Source organism: Planococcus citri, chromosome 4, assembly GCF_950023065.1.
Source record: "Planococcus citri chromosome 4, ihPlaCitr1.1, whole genome shotgun sequence".
Taxonomy (NCBI): Eukaryota; Metazoa; Arthropoda; class Insecta; order Hemiptera; family Pseudococcidae; genus Planococcus; species Planococcus citri.
The window spans coordinates 54574258-54592858 of NC_088680.1; the positions used below are offsets into that span (position 1 = coordinate 54574258).

Here is an 18601-nt window from a genome sequence, read left to right on the forward strand (position 1 = left end):
TATTATTTTTCACCGTTCCCAAAATCGTGACTTTTTGAAATTTTTATGGAAGATGGGAAAATTTTCCATAAGACCATAAGCTGAGTCAGCGTTTATCATTCTTATCTGCAAATTTTTTCGATGAGATTGGCATAGGAAAATATATGGAGATGCGCTTTCGAATTTTATCCGGTTGGTACGATTCAGTGCCACACTAGAAGATATCCAATTTTGAAAAAATGTTGCTGAATAAATTTGTGTTTCCGTATGATTTTTACAAAGAGTAAGTAATTTATAGAGCTAAAATTTGGTCGAAAAATTTATTAAACGATGTATTTTCAACAGGGAGAAAATTCTACACAATCAAGTCGTCGTAGTATCAATTTTTGGTAAATCCTCTTATCTGTCCGGTGGCTGCAAAGCTGATATTATTGATAAATTGCTTGGATACAACATTTTCAAAAAATGTATGCTCGAAGATACAGAGATCAACGACGATTTTCTGGTCAGTATCACGTTTAATGTACACTCGTAGTATGATCGAGAAATTGTTACCAAGATTCTATTCCATTGCAGTGCAACATCGAAGGCTTCTATGACAAGAAAGAAAATATTATATATTTACACTACGTAGGAAGCTTTGATACTCACTCGCTGCTGAAAATATACGAGCTATACTCCGTTGAATTAGAGGAAAAGGTATGTCATCTGCGCCATTCTAATATGGAAAAAAAATATTATTTGCATCTAGGATTTATGGACTTTGTATTTTCAGGGATTTTTAACAGTATGGACAGATTTAAAGTACAGATACTCTCGCGCTTTATTATTCCTATTCTTCGTATCTCATGTGTTGGTCGTCACTCACCCTACACATGTGTTTGATTTGAGTTACGTTCAGTTATTCAAAGCGTTTGATACTATCAGGTAATACTTTTATTCTGCTACGTTACTGGTGATACAAATTCAAGCAATAATCTTGTATATTCGTAGGCATAAGTTATCTGAGAAAGTCAGCAGTATTCTCAAAGGAGTGAAAAATATTTCATCCGAATGGCAAACAAATGGCAGGTTTTGTTGTCCCAGAATTTTATTTTATTTCGAGAAATGCCCTCCTTCGATGAAGAATATTGACAAGTATGTATTGTTGAGATGTTAATTTTGGTTGCGAATTGAATCTAAACTGAGTTATTCTTTAGCCCTGAAGTATTAGCAAACTTGAAAAAACTCGAACACTCTGTAGAAGATCAAATTTATAGAATTTTAAAAAAGTGCCGAATTCTTTCAAGTAATACGTAAGTGTATACTTTTTCAGCTTCGTCTGAAGCTTCGTGTATTCGAAACTGATAGTTGATTTATTTTAGTCGAAATTCTTTATGCGCCGTTCCCCTGAATCAAGAATTCGTTTTTATTGAGACTGAAACAAACGTGATGAAAGATTGGACCAGTTTTTATTTGAACAGTTTGATTAGTTTTTGTACCAATCCAAATACAGGTAAAAATCTAACCTTTGACATTTTTAATTGAAATTTCGAGTGTCTAATTTATTTTATTTTTTCTACAGAACAGAACCATTGCAATTATGGATTTGAAAGTCTCCCTGAAGCTGTTGTTAATCCAACTGCCTCTGATGGTATTTTGTGAATTTTCTTGAACACCTAAATATTCCAGTATTGGATAATTTATACTTTTTTTTTTCGAATTTCAGATCACACTTTTAGTGTTTTTCTTCATGATCATACTGAAACTGCCTTCACCAAAGGTTTCGATGATAGCGCAGGTAGACATTCAAATGCTAATTTGTTCGAGGTAATTATAAAAGTCAAAATTTAAAAGTATCGTTGAAAAAGCAAGACTTGTATTATTAAGTTTCGCTGTTAAAAATCAGGTGCCAGTTGCTGAAGTATGGTTCGAAGCAGCTAACAAATTATTCGATTTTTTCGTACTCCAATCCACGAAAGACGATGTATCAGATTTCTCTAATTTGAAGAATTGTTTAGACGTCGATCAGAGATTCAGCGAAGCAAGATGTAACAAAGTCTTCCCTTTAGCTATAGCCACATATCAAGAAAATCTACCTTCTCATTACACCAAGAAATATCACGAAACCAAAGTAAACTCGAATGTTGAAAAATAACGAACCGTGTCCCACTTCGAATACTCAAATTTCTCAACTTTCCAGGTTACTCATGCTTTATCAGTGTTCGGTATACATGCTAGAGGTCCTCAAGTAGACAACTATATTCAAAAATTAGTCAAAGAATGTGATAAATATTGGAAAAGTGGAAGACAAATGTGTGAAATTCTGAGTCTGACGGGTAATCCTTGTAATTTACCGCTACATAAAAGCAGCACCTTTGAATCAGCCAATAGCGAGTCGATAGAAAAGTAAGATCTTCATTGTAAAAAATAGTACATTTTTTTATTCGATTATATATATTTTTTTACTTCGTTTACAGCATCAACGTTGCGGATTTACCAGTTACAGAACATTCCAGTGGAGTACGTTATATATCGTCGTGTAATTGCGGTCATAAACAAGGTCCTCGAGATGACCCATTTACTGTTCGAGCTGCCAACTACGATTTCTATCAAATTTTAGGAGAAGATTGTGGGTGTTCTCATTACGATAAAATTCAATTTCCAGTTTTTCAACCCAGCACAAAAGATTACAGGTTAGGTTTTTGAAAAAAAAAAACACTCGTCTTTTTACTGACGAAACTTGCTTATCTAATTTTCGTTCATTTTAGAGCGGCGCAGTTGTTCTCAAAACCGACTAAAATAGTTGGACGTAAAGATAATGTCAATACGTTGATGCCTAATAAAGAATTTGGTCAAGAAACTCAACATGGTCCCACTCAAGGCTTAAGTTTAGGTAATTTATTCAATATTATTGAACTGACCCGGAGCATTTATTAATTTTATTTTGTATTTTAGCGTTAATATCTTGCCATTCTATGAGTCTTGCTAGTGACATGATGATAGTTGAAGAACAAGGCGGTTTTCATCCAGCTGAACCGATCAATGACCATAATCCGCTGAAACCATCTCAGGCGTCTCTAACTCAAACTTCTGAGAAAATAGTGATTCAAGTTACCGATCATAGTGACTCTAATAAAGGTACGTATTTCATACAAAAAAAAATCGAAAAGCTGCATTTATTTAATTAATTTTGTGGGTTGATTTTCAGATAAAGGACTAGTGCGACAACCTAGCACAACTGAATATTTACCTGGTATGCTGCACAGCGAATCTCCTCCAGGATTATTGCCGCAGTTTCCTTCGTGGTCGTTAGTGTGTCTTGGACCGTCTAGTTTGTATTCTCATAATTTAGGATTACAAGAACAACACCATCCTGGCTTTTTAGCCGGATCCGCGTATCTTTTGCCCTGGGATGTAACTGTGAGGTAGGGAAAGCATTACGGTGCCAGGTACACTGGCCTTTCCACTAGAGCAATCTCAACAAGAAAATTACATATTTTTTTCAGATTGGAACATCACATGAAAGAACGTTTTTGGGCATCCAACGATCCTCGAAATAAGAACGCTCCTCAACGAAATCGTCGTAAAGGAACTAAAGGTTAGATTCGGTCAAAAAATGAATTTTTTCAAATGTATCGGGATATTGATTGACCCAAATTTTGCGCAGAATTCAACGTCAAGATATTCGTCGGTGTGGAATACGAATGTCCATGTGGTCATCGTTTTATGTGTTCGAGTCCTGAAAAAGTCTTGAAAGCAACTGGTTCCGGTTTAGTTCGAGATAATGGAAGTAAAGTAACAAACTGTGATATGCCTTTATATTACCCATGTCCGTGCCGGTAAGTTGGCAGAAGATCACTCAAGTCAAAAATATTATTATTTTTTCTGTATTTTTCGTATAATAAATTTTGATCATTTTTTTTAGAAATTCCAAACAATTAATCGCTCAATTGATGCGGATTCACGTGGTTACTCCCAAAGCCCCGGTCAATGTAACGTTGAACCCTCGAGTGCAACCTGCCCCTAGTCCATGTCCAGTGTTTGTGACTGGAATTCAAGAACCTGTACGATTATCTCAAAGCTCGTATTGGATATTACGATTACCGTATCCTTTTTATATAAAAATAATCTCAACCGTTCGTAATCATGTAAAAAAAATCACTCCTCTCTTTGTCGCTCTCGCTGCATCGTGTCCATAAACCGTAACACCAGTCAACGAGAATTCCTTAACGAATGATTCAGATATGTTTACTACGGAGACAGAGGACCATATTTACCACCTAAAGAACACGCACCTTCTAATTACGGACGTTTACTAGCTGGTCTCTACGGTATATCCGAAGTACCACCAGATACTAAATAATACGCTGGTGTGGTAATAATAATGATAATAAATCGTTTTGCATCACCGCGTTGTTTTTTCTTTCAAAATTTACATAACAACATTCCTGCACACTTTCTATATACAGAATGACGTGATGCGCATACCGAATAAATACACAAGACTGTAAAGAATTAACAGTTTTATTATCGTTCTAACACAACGATGACGTAGAATTTTGAATGAAAAATAAATAAAAATACTAGCGTTCGAAAAATTCACTTCTGGAATCACTGGTTCGGATTAGTGATATCTATGAATTTTATCATCTCGTAGGGCTTGCAAATTATCGAGATTATCCCACCACTTGAATAGCCAATTTTTGATGATTAATTCAAACCAAGGCGTCAAAGGTAATCCGGATGATTTGATGAAGCTATTAAAATCTGCTCTAGACACGCTGAATATTCTACCTATCTCCATAGGATTCGGTACCAACGTGAAGTCTTTACGAATAATATAAATGTAATCGATTTCATGTTCACCCCAAGTACCGTCGCCTTCTGAAAAATAATGTATCTTGGTGATGAATTTGAACTGGTTCGGTATCGCTTCCGATATAGGTATACCGAGTTCGAAGGTTAACCTTCTCTGTACAGCTAATCCGGTATTTTGAAGATTATCCCGGCCAACCAAGATATCGTATAGAGGATGACTGCAGCACGAATTTGTAAGATGATTTGGATAGGTTACTTTCGAAGAGGCTCTCTCTTGAAGCAATAATTCGTTCTTCGAATTGAAAATAAATGCGCTGAAAGCTCTGTGCAATGGTATTTTACCGTATTTAACTCTATGACAGTTGCGTTTCGTATCAGTGCCGATGATTTGGTCGTTCTCGTCTACCAAGATCAATTTCTCATTCAAAGCTTCTTCTTGATACGGATCCAGTTGCTGTGGCACGACTGTAGCGAAAGATCTTGGTTTGAAAAACGCGGGCTGCGCGAATCGAATCGTTTTCAGTAGAGATTTCATTTTTTATATGATAAAACACGCAGTGATAAAGGATACCGACGGAACCGCCAACACTATTCTGTCATAATAACGCGACGTAGGTGATAGCACGAACCAGTATACTTTCTAATTCACGTACTCGTCTAAATTGTAGCTCAATACACGTCTCTATAGCATACTAGACGAGTTTTTTTCCTCCTTCAAACCACCATCGTTTTGAATCCATGTGAAATTCTCATCATTTCGTATGCGATCGTGCGAGCGATAGCGATAAAAAAGATAATAAAAATTCAATGGTTCGCAGTGCTGCCATTAATGAAATAATAATCTGAAAATAAAAAATTTGAATTTCAAATTATTTTAATTTTTAATTAGAATATGAATGGCGTTTTAAATAGAATATATAGGAATAATATTGATCTAAAACGTAATACTCAGGTCATTATAACATCACATAATGGATATTTTCCACTGTACCCCAAGAATTTAAAATTTAACTTTAACCAATTAACCATTAATGATGAATTCGCAAGGTTGATCGGTGAAAACATTTTCAAAATAATTAGCTATCAGAACAAAACGCCTTGGGCAAAATCCTTTTATTATTTCATTGATTACTTTGATGGTATTTAAAATACTAACAATGGAAACATGTCAAGTAATACGTTCGATATTGAAAAATTCCTAATTAATCAAGAACACACCGTTGAAAAGGTAGATACTAGGTAATGAGCATTCAGTCCATCACTGGTCGATCACTGCAAAGAAATTTCTCAACGATGAAAGGTTGTATGAAAAATGTGCTTACATCAACATCTAAAATTGAAAAACTTTCGTAACCAGAAGCGTTCTTCGTAAAATGAAAACCTTGACATCATTTTAACAAATTTTTAGTCAGGCAACACGAAAGAAAAATATGCTGAGTAAGGAGAATGTTCAACAGTAAATTTCTCCTTCCCCTCCCATCTACAAGCGATCTCATATTTAAAGCTCGACTTTAATCATTTCATCTCCCTCTTACATTCTCATTTCTCAATTTAATACCAATTTCAATTTTTTTTTAAATAAAATTTTATTTTAGTTTACAAAAACGGATGACTATCTAGGTACGATAAATAAATCACAGTCAGGAGTAAAATTAATTTTTCAATTATCTCGCAAGATTTCGATTTCATCCTGCGTTATATGAATTCTTATCTCTTTTTCGATCATTAAATCTTGAATTTGAGGTACTTGATCGGGCAGTGCATGAGCAGCTTCCATGTATAAAGTCTAAAAGAAATACGATTGTGATTAGAGTAAATCGCATAAACGCGTACTGTACTTAAAGTACTAGAATTCCAATTAAATTTTACTTTTATCCAAGGGCAACTTTCAATAGCCAAATAAAACACGTCTTTACATTTAACGTCCGATTCGTATTGGGCGCAATATTGCAAATAGATTATCCAAAATAGAGGGCAAAATCGTGTATTTCGATCATTAACGAGTTTGACCAGCAATGATCGCATTCGATTACTGAATGCGTTACTAGCTGCGACAGGTCCACCTTGAAAGAGACAATTTTCATTAAAAATACTAAGATTAATTTTGGAAATAAAAATGAGAAATCTAATACCGTACCTTGACCAAGTGTTTTCAAAGCGTCGATGCTAGCTTTTTCAAATATAATCAGTCTTCGGCGACTTAATAAAATTAAAATCAATTTGGCAACGTGAGAATCATTCGATCTTAAACATTGTTCATTTTTCCACCAAGGACTAACGAAAGTTAATTTTGTCTGAAAAAAATATATTAAAGTTTAGAATCGATGATTTCATGATTATTTGCGGTTAAAGTCATAGGCTATTAATTTACTTCTACATCAGCGAAGGTAGCGAGGAAGAGCATGTTATTTGGAAACTCTTTGATACCCTTGCGTAAACTATCGAGTAACACGTTGAAACTAGTTTTATTATTATTACAATGGAAGTGTAATAACGTGATCAGTATCTCGGTGATCATTTCTCGGTAATATGTTCCTCTGCAAAATGAAATGAAAAACGTATAAAATATAAAATTATGGTCAAATATTTTCAAAAAATAGAGAGACTCTTACATATAGACCGGAGCTCCTTTTTCGTAATAATTCGCTTTATTTTTTAGTTCGTCCAAAAATACACTAGCTGACCAAACGGACTCGGTTAAGTATAAAAACCACGCTTGACAGTAGATCCATTCTATAAAAAATTGCGGTCCTGTGTGATCAAAAGAGAATACTTCTTCGAGTAGAAAATCTTCGTCAAAACTTTGATCAGTTATTCTTTGAAATTCCTTCAATGCAGCCGTCAAAGTTTCCTCGTTCAGTGTAATCTCTTTCTCTGGTACCAACAACGCTAACGATGCGAGCAAACTCAAACATCGTTCCCTAAAAAATAAATCAAACAATAAAGAATGCACAAATACATGAAGACAATAATAAGAGTACTTACTTTTTGCCTGACACCAGTAATACTTCGACAAAAACACGATAAAGTTGAGCAATGCAATTCTTCGATGCGAGAGTATGAAAATTCTGCTTGATCGGATACAATAGTAGAGCAGTCTCTAATATTTTAACGCAGCTGTCGTCATTTTTATTCAATTCTTTTTCAAGAAATGCATACTCGACGTATAATGGTAAATTGCTCCTGAAATTTTTTTTGGAATTGGTTATTTTCGCAAATTATGTCATTTACGCAGCATAAGATTTAATATTACCTGTGTTTATCTTTTAGCAGCTCTTTAACTAAATTTTTCAATTTTTTCTTCCTAGTGGGTGGTTGTTTACCAGCGATGAATAAACTACGTTCGAATCGTAACCACCAAACTAACATGATGGTTTCAGAATCGAATGGTAAATTTTCTGACAGTTTGAGAAACATGTTCTGTATATAATCTAGATATTCGTCGCGACCGAGTTCATCATTAATGTACTGGGGATACGAAACGAGATCTTTAAAGCACGAAATGATAGAATCTTCGGTATGAGTGAACCGTCCTGAAAGAAAAAAATAATTAAAAATTGACCAAAACTGGAGCAATCTCTAGGAAATGGAAATCTACCTTGAGTTATTCCTAAAGAACAAAAAATCGATAACAGAATTTCGGCGGAATCCATTTGCCATTCGATGTCGTTCAACGACAGCATCCTAAAAACGGTATCTCTGAGCGGAATTATGGGAACTTTCAGTAATACCATAGTTAAGGCGGCAATTTTCATGTTCAACGATCGACTCGTGATAGGTTTAATTAAATCGGTGACGTCAGTAGCTACGACGACTCTTTGAGGGTCTTCGCAATCTGGATCGGATGTTGGGTGCCAATGAACACGTTGACGGAGTTTTTCAATTCTCAACCATAACGAAGATACTGGTAGACCACTGGTTAACATGTTGTCTTCCATTTGTTCTATATTTAAAAATATGTAAATTTAAAAATGAAATTATTTTCGAGACATTTTTATGACGAAAACGGACAAATACTTACGTATATTTGAATCAGGTAAATTAACAGGTATTCTGTAATTTTCAGATGGAGATTTTGTCAAATTCAATTGTAAATTTAATCGCGTAAGCATCAGAAATTGTTCCCATAAGCCTGATTGACGAAGGAATAGAGCAACTGAGGTGTATAAATCTAAAAAAAAATAACACAAAATTTTAAACAACTTCAAAAAAAAATTAAATCGGTATGCAGATTTTCATTACCTAAAACATGTTTTTCAGCTGCCAATAGTCCATCTTTTTGAATGAAATTCACTTTCTCCATAGCTTTAGCATAAAGTGATTTCACTTTGGGAACTGAGCAACGTGATAATTTGCATTGCGTGTTTCGAATGTAATAATTCCACAACACCGTGTTCCCGGGATCTTGACGTAGATCGTTGAATAATTCTTCGGAGACTTTTTCGGCATCGAAAAATTCATTTTTTATTTCGTATTTCCGATTTAATAAGGCTAATGATGATGGATTATGTGACAGAGCTTTATCTAAAATTGCCAACTTTTTTTCAGCTGAAGCTAACGTGTTTCCTTTAGTTTTTCTATAGAATCTCTCAAAATTTTGTACTTCGTCCTGAAACCAAATAAAATTTTATTGAATGATGAACCAATAATTGTAGTATTCGTAAAACAACTCGAAGAAAATACCTGAAAATCGATATACTGTAGCCATAAATCTTCATCATAAGGGTTCTCGGTGAGCTGTTGGTTATACGACGCTGTCGTTTTAGACATCTGTGATTCTATATTTGTACTCATAGGTAACGTTTCTGTGGAGAAAAACAACGGGTAAAAATATACTCTTCTAAAAAATGAATAAATTCCCAATTGAAATTACGCCTCAAACCTTCTTTGCTAATTAGAATAACGTCTTCATTCGTCTGGGAAGGTAGCTTATCAGTGACTGTTGAATCGGATTCAAATACTTTCAAGGAAGATTCAAAATATCTCCAACTAAGATCTTTCTTTCTGAAATTATCTCCGTCAAAATAATAGCATCTTCTGGGCTTTTTATACCTTGAAGAAAAATTTGGTTAGTTCAATATTATACTAAACCCAATACAATCTCAATTATGATTACTTACAAAGGAGCATCGTCTTTCATAAGAGTAGGAATCAATACATTATTTCTGGAACCGATTCGATCTTCTCGAAACGAAGAGTTACGAAGAAAATCGTGTAATTTTTCTTCTCTGTGAACATTAAAATGGTTCGTAAATGAGCTCCATTGATGGTCGAAAATGATGCAATTTTACTTACGCCTTTTCTAGGAAAATTTCTTCAGCTTTCTGATATTTTTCTCGTTTATGTTTCTTTCTTTTATGTGACGATGGAGATGGACTCCTTCTCTTTTTATCGTTCGATTTTTCAGCGGATGGTTTAAAGCTGGAGTTGGTTAGCCATGTTAGAGAAGTATTTTCTGAAAAATACGATACATTCGAATTTATTTACTCGACACTTTTTTAGTTGGAGAATTTAAATCATAGGAGAAATATTATCGAGATTTCGTACCTGTTTTTTCAGGCTCCGGGTCATCCTTGGAATAAGCAGGAAATAGTGACATTTTTAAAACTGTTGCTTCGAATGGAAATTTAAAAATATTTCAAATGCTGTTTTCCAATATTTTCCAATTTGTTATCACAAACTTCAAAGCAAGTGATAAGAGTAACATCGATTTCCATCTTTCGATTGTTTCGTTCGATTTCGAAAATCGGAAAATCGAAATACAAAGACAGGGTGTCCCGTAAATCATCTGCCAAAAAAAATTGATCCATTTTAAATTTTGATCGGTCAACGATTTTGATTTTTGATGAAATATTCTGTTTCGATGGAAAGATTGGAAGCAAAAAATTGGTTTCCAGACTATCTATTTTTCATCTCTATCTCTCAAATCAATTCAACAAGTGGCAGTTTTCAGCTCTTCTCAGTTCTCATCTTTAAAAAAAAAATTGAAACACTTTGATTTTTTCATGGAACAATAGAAATGCGAAGAATGGACCAAACCAAATAAATTCGAATCTTCGTCCTTCGAAAAATCACCGAAAATTGAAAAAGAGATTCCATCTTTCCGATCCAAATATTATTCCAGCAGCTAGGACAGCTATGTATCTCCCTACATTAAAATTTCTTGTTACATGCTTCATGCTTGTTATGAATTTATGACACAGACACATTGGTAGGTACCAGTTAGAGGTACATAATATCTTTGCAGAACTGTCTATAGACACAAAACTACATAATTATTCACAAATTGAAGTATCTATATTCTATGTTCGAAAATTCTTCAAACCATGTAATGAAACAATTCAAAATTGAAAATAAAAATATTTATTCGATAACACAATTCAATTTATAATCAAAAAGTCATCAAATAAAAAATGCTAACGTCAAACGTGAGTACATTCAATAAAATTATTCTTAAATTTGAATACTCATGCCGAAAATATAACAGACTTTGCTCTCGAGAAAAACAGTAACACACCTATACACACGTATTGGCAAGTGAACACTGTATCACAATTTTGTTTTAAATTTAAAACAGGAACTAAAACGCAGGTAAATTTACAAACTACTTAAGCAAAAACACGAATGGTCAATTAAGGTCCTTTGATACATAGGTACCCATCCAATAAAAAAAATAACAATAATTAATACTGTACAAAAAAAAGGTCTTTAAATTAAATACAGTCTTATACATATGTACATTGATTAAATAATACAACATGTAATTTATAAGAAAGTATTCTGTCTTCCTATTAGACACTTGTCACAGTTGTCACTGGGTAAAATATCAACCAAGTCGTTGTTCGATTATTTCTAAGGGTAATAATAATAAATAATTGATCGTATCAGTAAATGGTCTCAAAATCGAGTATTCCCATCTTAAATTATCCCAATTCATTGATAATTTTTCGCTTTTTTTCTTCATTTCAAAGAATTTTTTTAAGACACAATTACATTTTAAATCGGCGAATTTAAAAAAGATATCAACTCAAATTCGATAACAGTGATAATTCAACGTTCACGATTGCCTACATAAAATGCAGCTAAATCCATCGGACATAAATTATACATATTGTTTAAAACTGACTTATCATTAATGTTGACAAACGACAACGATGATGAGCAAACGACATCGTTTTCATTCACTGGGACAAAAGAAGTCAAGTTTACCTGCAACACAACACGTCATTAACTCAAAATAATATTACTTTTCAGCGTTAGAAATTCAAGATGAACATACCATTCCATCACCAAGTATATAATGTTCGTACTCTTGATGAACGCAAGTATCGAGTTCTGCTCGATGAAGCACGAGTCCAACGCCCGAGGTTTCAGGTAATGTGGTCATGCTGACAATATGTACATCCACACTAGTATTTAGAGTACTAATACTATAAGTTGTCAGTAAATCATTGTCTTTGGTTTCAATATCACTTCGAACAAACAATGTCAACGGGTATAAAATAGCATTCATGGATAAATACGAAATCACTGATAAATAACCAGCTAAATGCGACTCTGGTACTTTCTGTAAATTAAAAGTAATATCGATATAAAAATCAAACAAAAAGTATGTTTATGAAAAAAAAAAAAAAATTGCTCATTTTCAATTACCTTGCAGTTGGGCATTTTTTTCTCAACAACGAGTCGGAATACGTTTAATATTGGTTTATTATCAAGAACACCTTGTCCTAATCCTAATTCGTCGTCTTGATTGAGTCGTCGATCCATCATAACCTGTTGGAATAAGAATTTGAAAACATATTCGAAATTTTGTAGTTTAAATATGCAGCTTCGAGTAGGTAAATCTCACCTCTATTTCACCCTCCCCGATAGAAGAAGCTCCCAAGGGTTGAGCTGATACTACAGTAACACGTGATTTTTCATCTTCAATATAAATACTCGAAGGCATCGGATAGTAGTTAGCTTGAAGGGGTAATTTCTTCAAATACTGTCGTTTGACAATCTAAAATTATAAACAAAATACAATTTGACGAAAAAAGCTCAAAAATAATACAACGATTACCGAATTAGACTCCAAATCTGACCTGGTAACCATTCAAGTCTGTGTAAAATATTCCGTCATTTTTCACGTTCGTTGATATCTTCATCCCAATTTCAAAATTTTTCTCCGTTCTTATATCGACTAGATTTTGTATTTCCACGCCATATTCTTCTGGTCCTATAAATTGAAAAAATTTGCTCATCACAATTTCCAGGAAATTTTCATAATGTAAGTTCTCTTGACTTACCAACAGCGTTGAAAATATTCACAGCGTGAACAACATAATCGCAATATGTTATAACACTTGAGATCAGCTTTCCTTCAATTATCTTTACCATTGGATCTGCGCAATCCACAGTTCTGGCATCACCGTCGGGGATAAATAGATAGGCACCACACATGACTCGACTTTGGTGACGACAACCGTACCTGAAAATATAAATTATAGGTGATTATTATTAAAAAATTGATTCATTTTCTATTTCAATATTCGGTTATATAAAATTTAATCTTACTAACTTTATGAAATGTAAGTGAATTGGTACGGTGAAATCGGTGTTTTTTAATGAGATGGCTTTTATTAACCCATTAGGTCTGAAGGCCACTGACAATTTTTCATTTTGTATAGAGAATTCAGAAACTGGAGGGCGGTCCTTGATGAACTCTCTGACACGTTCTAAATCACTCGAAATCGTAAACGAGTTCATAATCTTCAAAGAAGCCATATTAACACTGTAAAAAAATCCAAATAACGATTAAATTCTAATATTAAAAAATATCGATTAAAATAATTATTCGGTTAATTGGTTAATGGTTATTCCTCTTCCTCATCAATACGTACTCGTTTGTTAATTCCGGATTGTACCGGAGGAAAAAAGTCTTTATTTCCAAAGGCCTGATGTCGACTTTAAAATGTATCAAGTGACATCCACTTCCGTGATCGTTAATTTCACAAAAGGGATTTACTTGATACGGAATGAGGTTATCGTGTTCGTCAATTATCTACAGTGAAGTAATAAAGAATTAGCGTTTAATGATGCAAGTAATTCTAATGAGTAATAGAATGGTAAACATACTTCGTAGAATCGATTGCTATCGATTTTCAGATTCAATATTTCGATACGGTGCCACGATAATGAATTGAAAACAACCACTCTTCTCAACGAATCATCAACAGTTAAACTAATCATCTTATGTTTACGATCACTCGAGGGCGTTTTTCTCGACTCTTTCAACTCGAAATAAATTTTCTCCGGATCACGTTGAGTAGTATCCTAAAATAAAACAGTAAAAAAAATTATTGCATACAAATTCAATTGTCAACAATCGAAATGAAATTACGAATCTCACCTTATTGGGATTTAAAATGAAGTTCAGAGATTGTTGCATTACAAGTTCGGCGCCATCCATACCCTTTTGTAACCTTTAATCAAGTATAAAAATTACAAAAAATGGTAAAAAAATATAAAAGTAGGCTAATAGGCACATTTGAAATGTAAAATACTCGTACTTATCAGCGTAGTCATTAACCACATCATCTTTGGCTGTTCCGGTGATTCCGTCGTGGTGTTGAAATAAACTTAAACTGGCTCGTGCCTGTCTTAATAGTTTTATAAATTGTGTCGAATCTGATAATAACCATTTCGAATCACGTAATGCGGCGCTCTTCCACGCTAAAGAATGTAATATTTCAGCACTCCTGAGGGAAAAAAACAATTCTGCGTAATGATAAAAACCTAGTTAGATATTTTAATCATGAGAGGAAATTACCTCAGAGAGGACATCAATTCTCGATCCATTCTCTTATAATACGGTCTTGAAGTATAATATCCGCTCCAGTAATAATCATCACGATCAGCGTACGTAAAAAAATCGCCTTGTAGACTAGGAAATGCATCGGCGGATTTTTGATTCTCTACAGCTTCGAAATAGTCTTGCAATGTTCCAAACTTTGCCTATAAAAGTAACGTCATCATAATTCACTTTTTTTCTCCTTTCTATCTCTCACAGATTAGAATTTGAAATTTACCTCAACATGAAACGAAGGATTTTTATTCATGTAATCGAAAAGTTTTTGGTAATTTTGATACTGCAAATCCCATTCTGCCATTACGTCATATCTGAAATCATCTCCCAATGGAATCAGTAGCACATTCGTATCGTAAAGCTCGGCTTTTTTCCGATATTGATCCAGCAGCAACTCCGCTCTAAAAATAAAGATTAAGATTAGAATAAGGCTGGAATTTTAATTCTACAGTCAAATCACCCGAACTTACCTAAACGCGACGTTTTTATCGTTAATCATTTGCGGAGGTTTTTTCCACGGGCACGTGATGCTGAATTGGGGCGTTCTCTTGAAGTCAAATTGACAACAGATTGCTGGATCAGGGCCACAGGTGTGCGGAATGTCGTAACCATAGAAAGGCATCATGTGGGTAAAGAAATCGTGTTTTCCAGATCCATCTGAAAAAATATTTTTTATTATGTTACGCTCGAGGAAGCATTCAATTCGACAAAACATTGCTTACCCCAGAACTGTCGCCATCGGAATTCCAACTGTTTATGTTTCGCTAGGTATTTTTTAACGGCGTAGTGAGTTCTTTGGACGACTAGTGATTCCAGTCCGAAATGACCTAACAGGAAAGGCATCGTAGGTGATACGCCAAAAGGATCAATTGACCAGCTACGCCTATAAAATTTTCAAATATAACATTAATAGGTACCTATCTAACGTTTTTCAGCTGCTAAAATTTGCCATATTTACTTCGGTTCGATTTGTAAATTATCACGTAACCACTGATGACCGTGAGTGAGTTGTTGTATAATGGAATAATAATGCGAATTTGCTTCATCTGTCATAACCCAACCGCCGGTAACGATTTCAATTTGTCCATTGTCGACCAATCTGATGAAAAAACAAATCTATTTACATCTGAAAGTTCGCAAAAAATATTCGAATATATTAGATGAACTTACTCTTTAAACCGATTTCGTTTTACTTCTGATACTTCATTCCACCACAAAGACAGGTACGAAACCTCAGCCCAAATAAATTTTCGATGAGGGTTTTCCCTCAATTTTTCGATCATATTGTTGAATATGAACCTGGTCTGGGTTTCGTAATAATGCTCGAACGTCTTGAGCCATCCGGGATCGTTGTGTGAATGGGGCACAACGAATACCTTCAACTTATTATCGGTGTTCCAGCGTTTGGTGTCCACTTGAACATTCCAGCCTTGCTTCCAGGCACCGCCATCCAAGTTATCGAATTTCAATTCTTTGTACACGTTGAACATCTGTAAAAAATTTGATTATAGGATTTTTCCAAATATAAAATGGTTGAAAAATTATTCATAATATGAAAGAAACCTGAATATCTGCCGATGAATGCGAACCAATAGATTCGCACTTGTGTTCAGTATCTTCATGATGTTGTCGTATACGTCCGTGAGAGTGATTCTGCAATACGAATAATAAATTACGAAGCTGTTTTAGGAGGTACTTCCGAAAGGGGTATACCGTGGATAGGGTTGAAAATCGGTATGGTAACGTTTTTCGGTGCGCTGAAAAAGAACTTGGGAAAGATTCCATGAACCATCGAGCGAGCCCACATTCTCGTTAAAAAAAAAATTAATCAATAACCCATTTAGAAAAGAAAAATTCCATAAAAAATCTTAATTCAATTTTAAAAAGCAGAATACAAATGGGAAAAGCGAAAAAAAAATCAAACCCAAACAGGAACCCGCGATTTTTTACCCTGTACTCCATCTCTTACTCAATTCAGCTACCAGGGTTGTTGATCAAAATAGGGTTTAAAAAATACACGTCGTTTACAAAGATGCCATCTGCCTTAGGGTGATATTCATTTCAGCAAAATATTCAAATTTCTTTTCAAAACTTCGACAGACGTCACCACACCAATTTTCAAGTCGATCCGGGGTATGCCGCTTTCAGATGTACAGCCCAATAAAATCATCTGAAAAACATTCACGTAAAAATTAATCAGTTGAATAACTTACTAAAGCAATAAACACTCTAGCTTTATAATGAGCATATGCCGGTTGTTCATCGGAAATCTACAACATTCACATGGCATTTTAAATAATAAGAAAATTCAACATCCTAGTCCTAGATAAATAAATGAAATTCTACCTTGTTATTTTTTTTGAAAAAATTACTATTTAAAAGGTAATACAACACAGTTGAAATGAAAAATAAGACACTGAAAAACAACAATTTCTTCTTCACTCGCATCTCAACTACTTGATCTGAAACGAAAAAAATATACTGATGTATAAAACAGGCAGTGCACGTAAAGTTGCCACCGAATAAAATAAACGTGTATAGACAGTTGAAGATAAAAAATAAATGATTCACAAGTACACAAAATTCTTGGGAAACATATCTGAAGAGCTAGTACTTGAAAATTGTTTTCTCGCAATTATAATCACTTTAAGTATTTCTCCGACGTATAACTTCTTTGAAGAAAGAGAGTGCAGAAATTTGTTCGATTATCCCATAATGGTACTCCAAGATTAAATTCTCATTGCGCATCTGAAATTTAGATAAGAAATGAATTCAAATCGGAAACATTTAAATAAGTAGTAAAAAGTTGCATCTTGAATACGTACCCAGAAGTTTGAAAAATGCCAGCAACATATGTTTTTATCGAAGCATCGTTTAAACGATTTTTCATCACTGATACAAGACATAATGCTCTTATTAATTACTAGAATCATTATAGCGATTAATTCGCGAGCGATGCAACATAAAAATTTCTACTGGGAATGTGATTTATCAATTTGAAATACTGTGCTTAGAACTCGAGTGATTATTTTTATGACTAGATTGAACAAAATGCTGCTAATACTACTACAGAATAATCACAAGTGATCGCCGAAAAATATTTTTTAAAGGATTAAACTAAATTAGAACAATAAAAAATTTAATCACAAGCTAAATTACATCACAAAATTTTCATAATATCTGATAAGAACTGCACGTGTTGTCGGTGTTGTAAGGCGCAAAACATGCAAAATGTAAACACAAAACACGACATGATCCCTCCCTCCCCCCCCTTCTTGCGCGTTATGAATCAAATTTTCTGCAAAAAAATCAAAAAATGTTGATTAGAAAAAAATGGCATAAAATTAATAGAGATCCCTGATCCATTCATTCACAAATGGTTAGTTTTTTCATTCTGAATCTTTACTGGGTATGTGGATAAGATAAGGGTTGTCAATTCTTTATTCACAGCAGTGAGGGCTGAGGTACCTCTACTTACCTATCCTATGTACGTATACGTACTTCTACTTCTTCAATTAATAATTAATTAGGTATTGAAAAAAAACTTCTATTCTTGTGTTCTTGATGTTGAGGAACTACCTAACAGTCGGCGCTAGGCAGTGAACTCTCCCTCAAAAGAATGTTTTCGAAACGCAGATGACATGTACAGGCTTCTATTGAAATTTTGAGAAGTTGTGTCGTAATTCGTGTGAGTCCAAAACAGCTCAATTGTTAATTATAAGCAATCAACATTCGACATGGTGAATACTGAAATAAATACCTATTTACTCGTAAGTATACGAGCCACGGAGTTCTCATTTTAAAAGACCATTTTTTTTACATAGGTAACTTTATATCGCTCCAGAGTTCGGATCTGCTCGAAATATTTCACAATTTCTCATTGCCATTATGATTCATCATCCGGTTTAAATATAATGTCATATCTAAATAACTAATCAAAATATGTCTCATCTCATTTAATTTATCATTTAT

General features: G+C 34.1%; 4 protein-coding genes across 7 annotated transcripts; 1 reads left to right on the top strand and 3 right to left on the bottom strand.

The window, feature by feature from the left end:
• Positions 1-12: 12 nt before the first annotated feature.
• Positions 13-4369, top strand: LOC135843105 (nonsense-mediated mRNA decay factor SMG8). The gene is made up of 19 exons (XM_065360854.1): positions 13-262; positions 325-484; positions 556-678; positions 755-906; positions 973-1116; positions 1179-1274; positions 1344-1474; positions 1544-1612; positions 1688-1788; positions 1868-2092; positions 2162-2367; positions 2439-2654; positions 2730-2854; positions 2917-3099; positions 3170-3386; positions 3468-3559; positions 3629-3800; positions 3887-4066; positions 4204-4369. The coding sequence occupies exons 1-19, from the start codon at positions 219-221 to the stop codon at positions 4322-4324; spliced, it is 2757 nt and encodes a 918-aa protein (XP_065216926.1). The 5' UTR covers positions 13-218; the 3' UTR covers positions 4325-4369.
• Positions 4370-4469: 100 nt separating this feature from the next.
• Idi (Isopentenyl-diphosphate delta isomerase) lies at positions 4470-5529 on the bottom strand. Its single transcript, XM_065360237.1, has one exon. The coding sequence runs from the start codon at positions 5312-5314 to the stop codon at positions 4586-4588; it is 729 nt and encodes a 242-aa protein (XP_065216309.1). The 5' UTR covers positions 5315-5529; the 3' UTR covers positions 4470-4585.
• Positions 5530-5974: 445 nt separating this feature from the next.
• Positions 5975-10481, bottom strand: LOC135842671 (nuclear exosome regulator NRDE2). Its single transcript, XM_065360236.1, has 15 exons — positions 10327-10481; positions 10075-10234; positions 9900-10007; positions 9662-9831; positions 9463-9584; positions 9022-9388; positions 8801-8950; positions 8378-8722; positions 8033-8312; positions 7765-7962; positions 7392-7700; positions 7151-7316; positions 6917-7073; positions 6649-6842; positions 5975-6565 (listed from the first exon to the last, which is right to left on the bottom strand). Exons 1-15 carry the CDS (start codon positions 10376-10378, stop codon positions 6440-6442), a joined length of 2904 nt encoding a protein of 967 aa, XP_065216308.1. The 5' UTR covers positions 10379-10481; the 3' UTR covers positions 5975-6439.
• Positions 10482-11126: 645 nt separating this feature from the next.
• On the bottom strand, positions 11127-17791 carry LOC135842880 (alpha-mannosidase 2-like). 4 transcript variants are annotated; one of them, XM_065360553.1, is made up of 22 exons: positions 17455-17791; positions 17275-17377; positions 16976-17091; positions 16843-16899; positions 16193-16282; positions 15800-16119; positions 15588-15728; positions 15352-15512; positions 15100-15286; positions 14853-15030; positions 14594-14778; positions 14334-14522; positions 14174-14246; positions 13900-14097; positions 13665-13825; positions 13343-13555; positions 13071-13252; positions 12867-13000; positions 12632-12784; positions 12433-12555; positions 12059-12346; positions 11127-11988 (listed from the first exon to the last, which is right to left on the bottom strand). In XM_065360553.1, the coding sequence occupies exons 3-22, from the start codon at positions 17075-17077 to the stop codon at positions 11830-11832; spliced, it is 3294 nt and encodes a 1097-aa protein (XP_065216625.1). In that variant the 5' UTR covers positions 17078-17091; positions 17275-17377; positions 17455-17791; the 3' UTR covers positions 11127-11829. The 4 variants fall into 4 exon arrangements, with proteins under 4 accessions (XP_065216625.1, XP_065216623.1, XP_065216626.1 ...); XM_065360551.1 differs by having other exon boundaries at positions 17244-17377; XM_065360554.1 differs by lacking the exon at positions 16843-16899 and having other exon boundaries at positions 17024-17091; positions 17244-17377.
• Between the last annotated feature and the right edge of the window lie 810 nt (positions 17792-18601).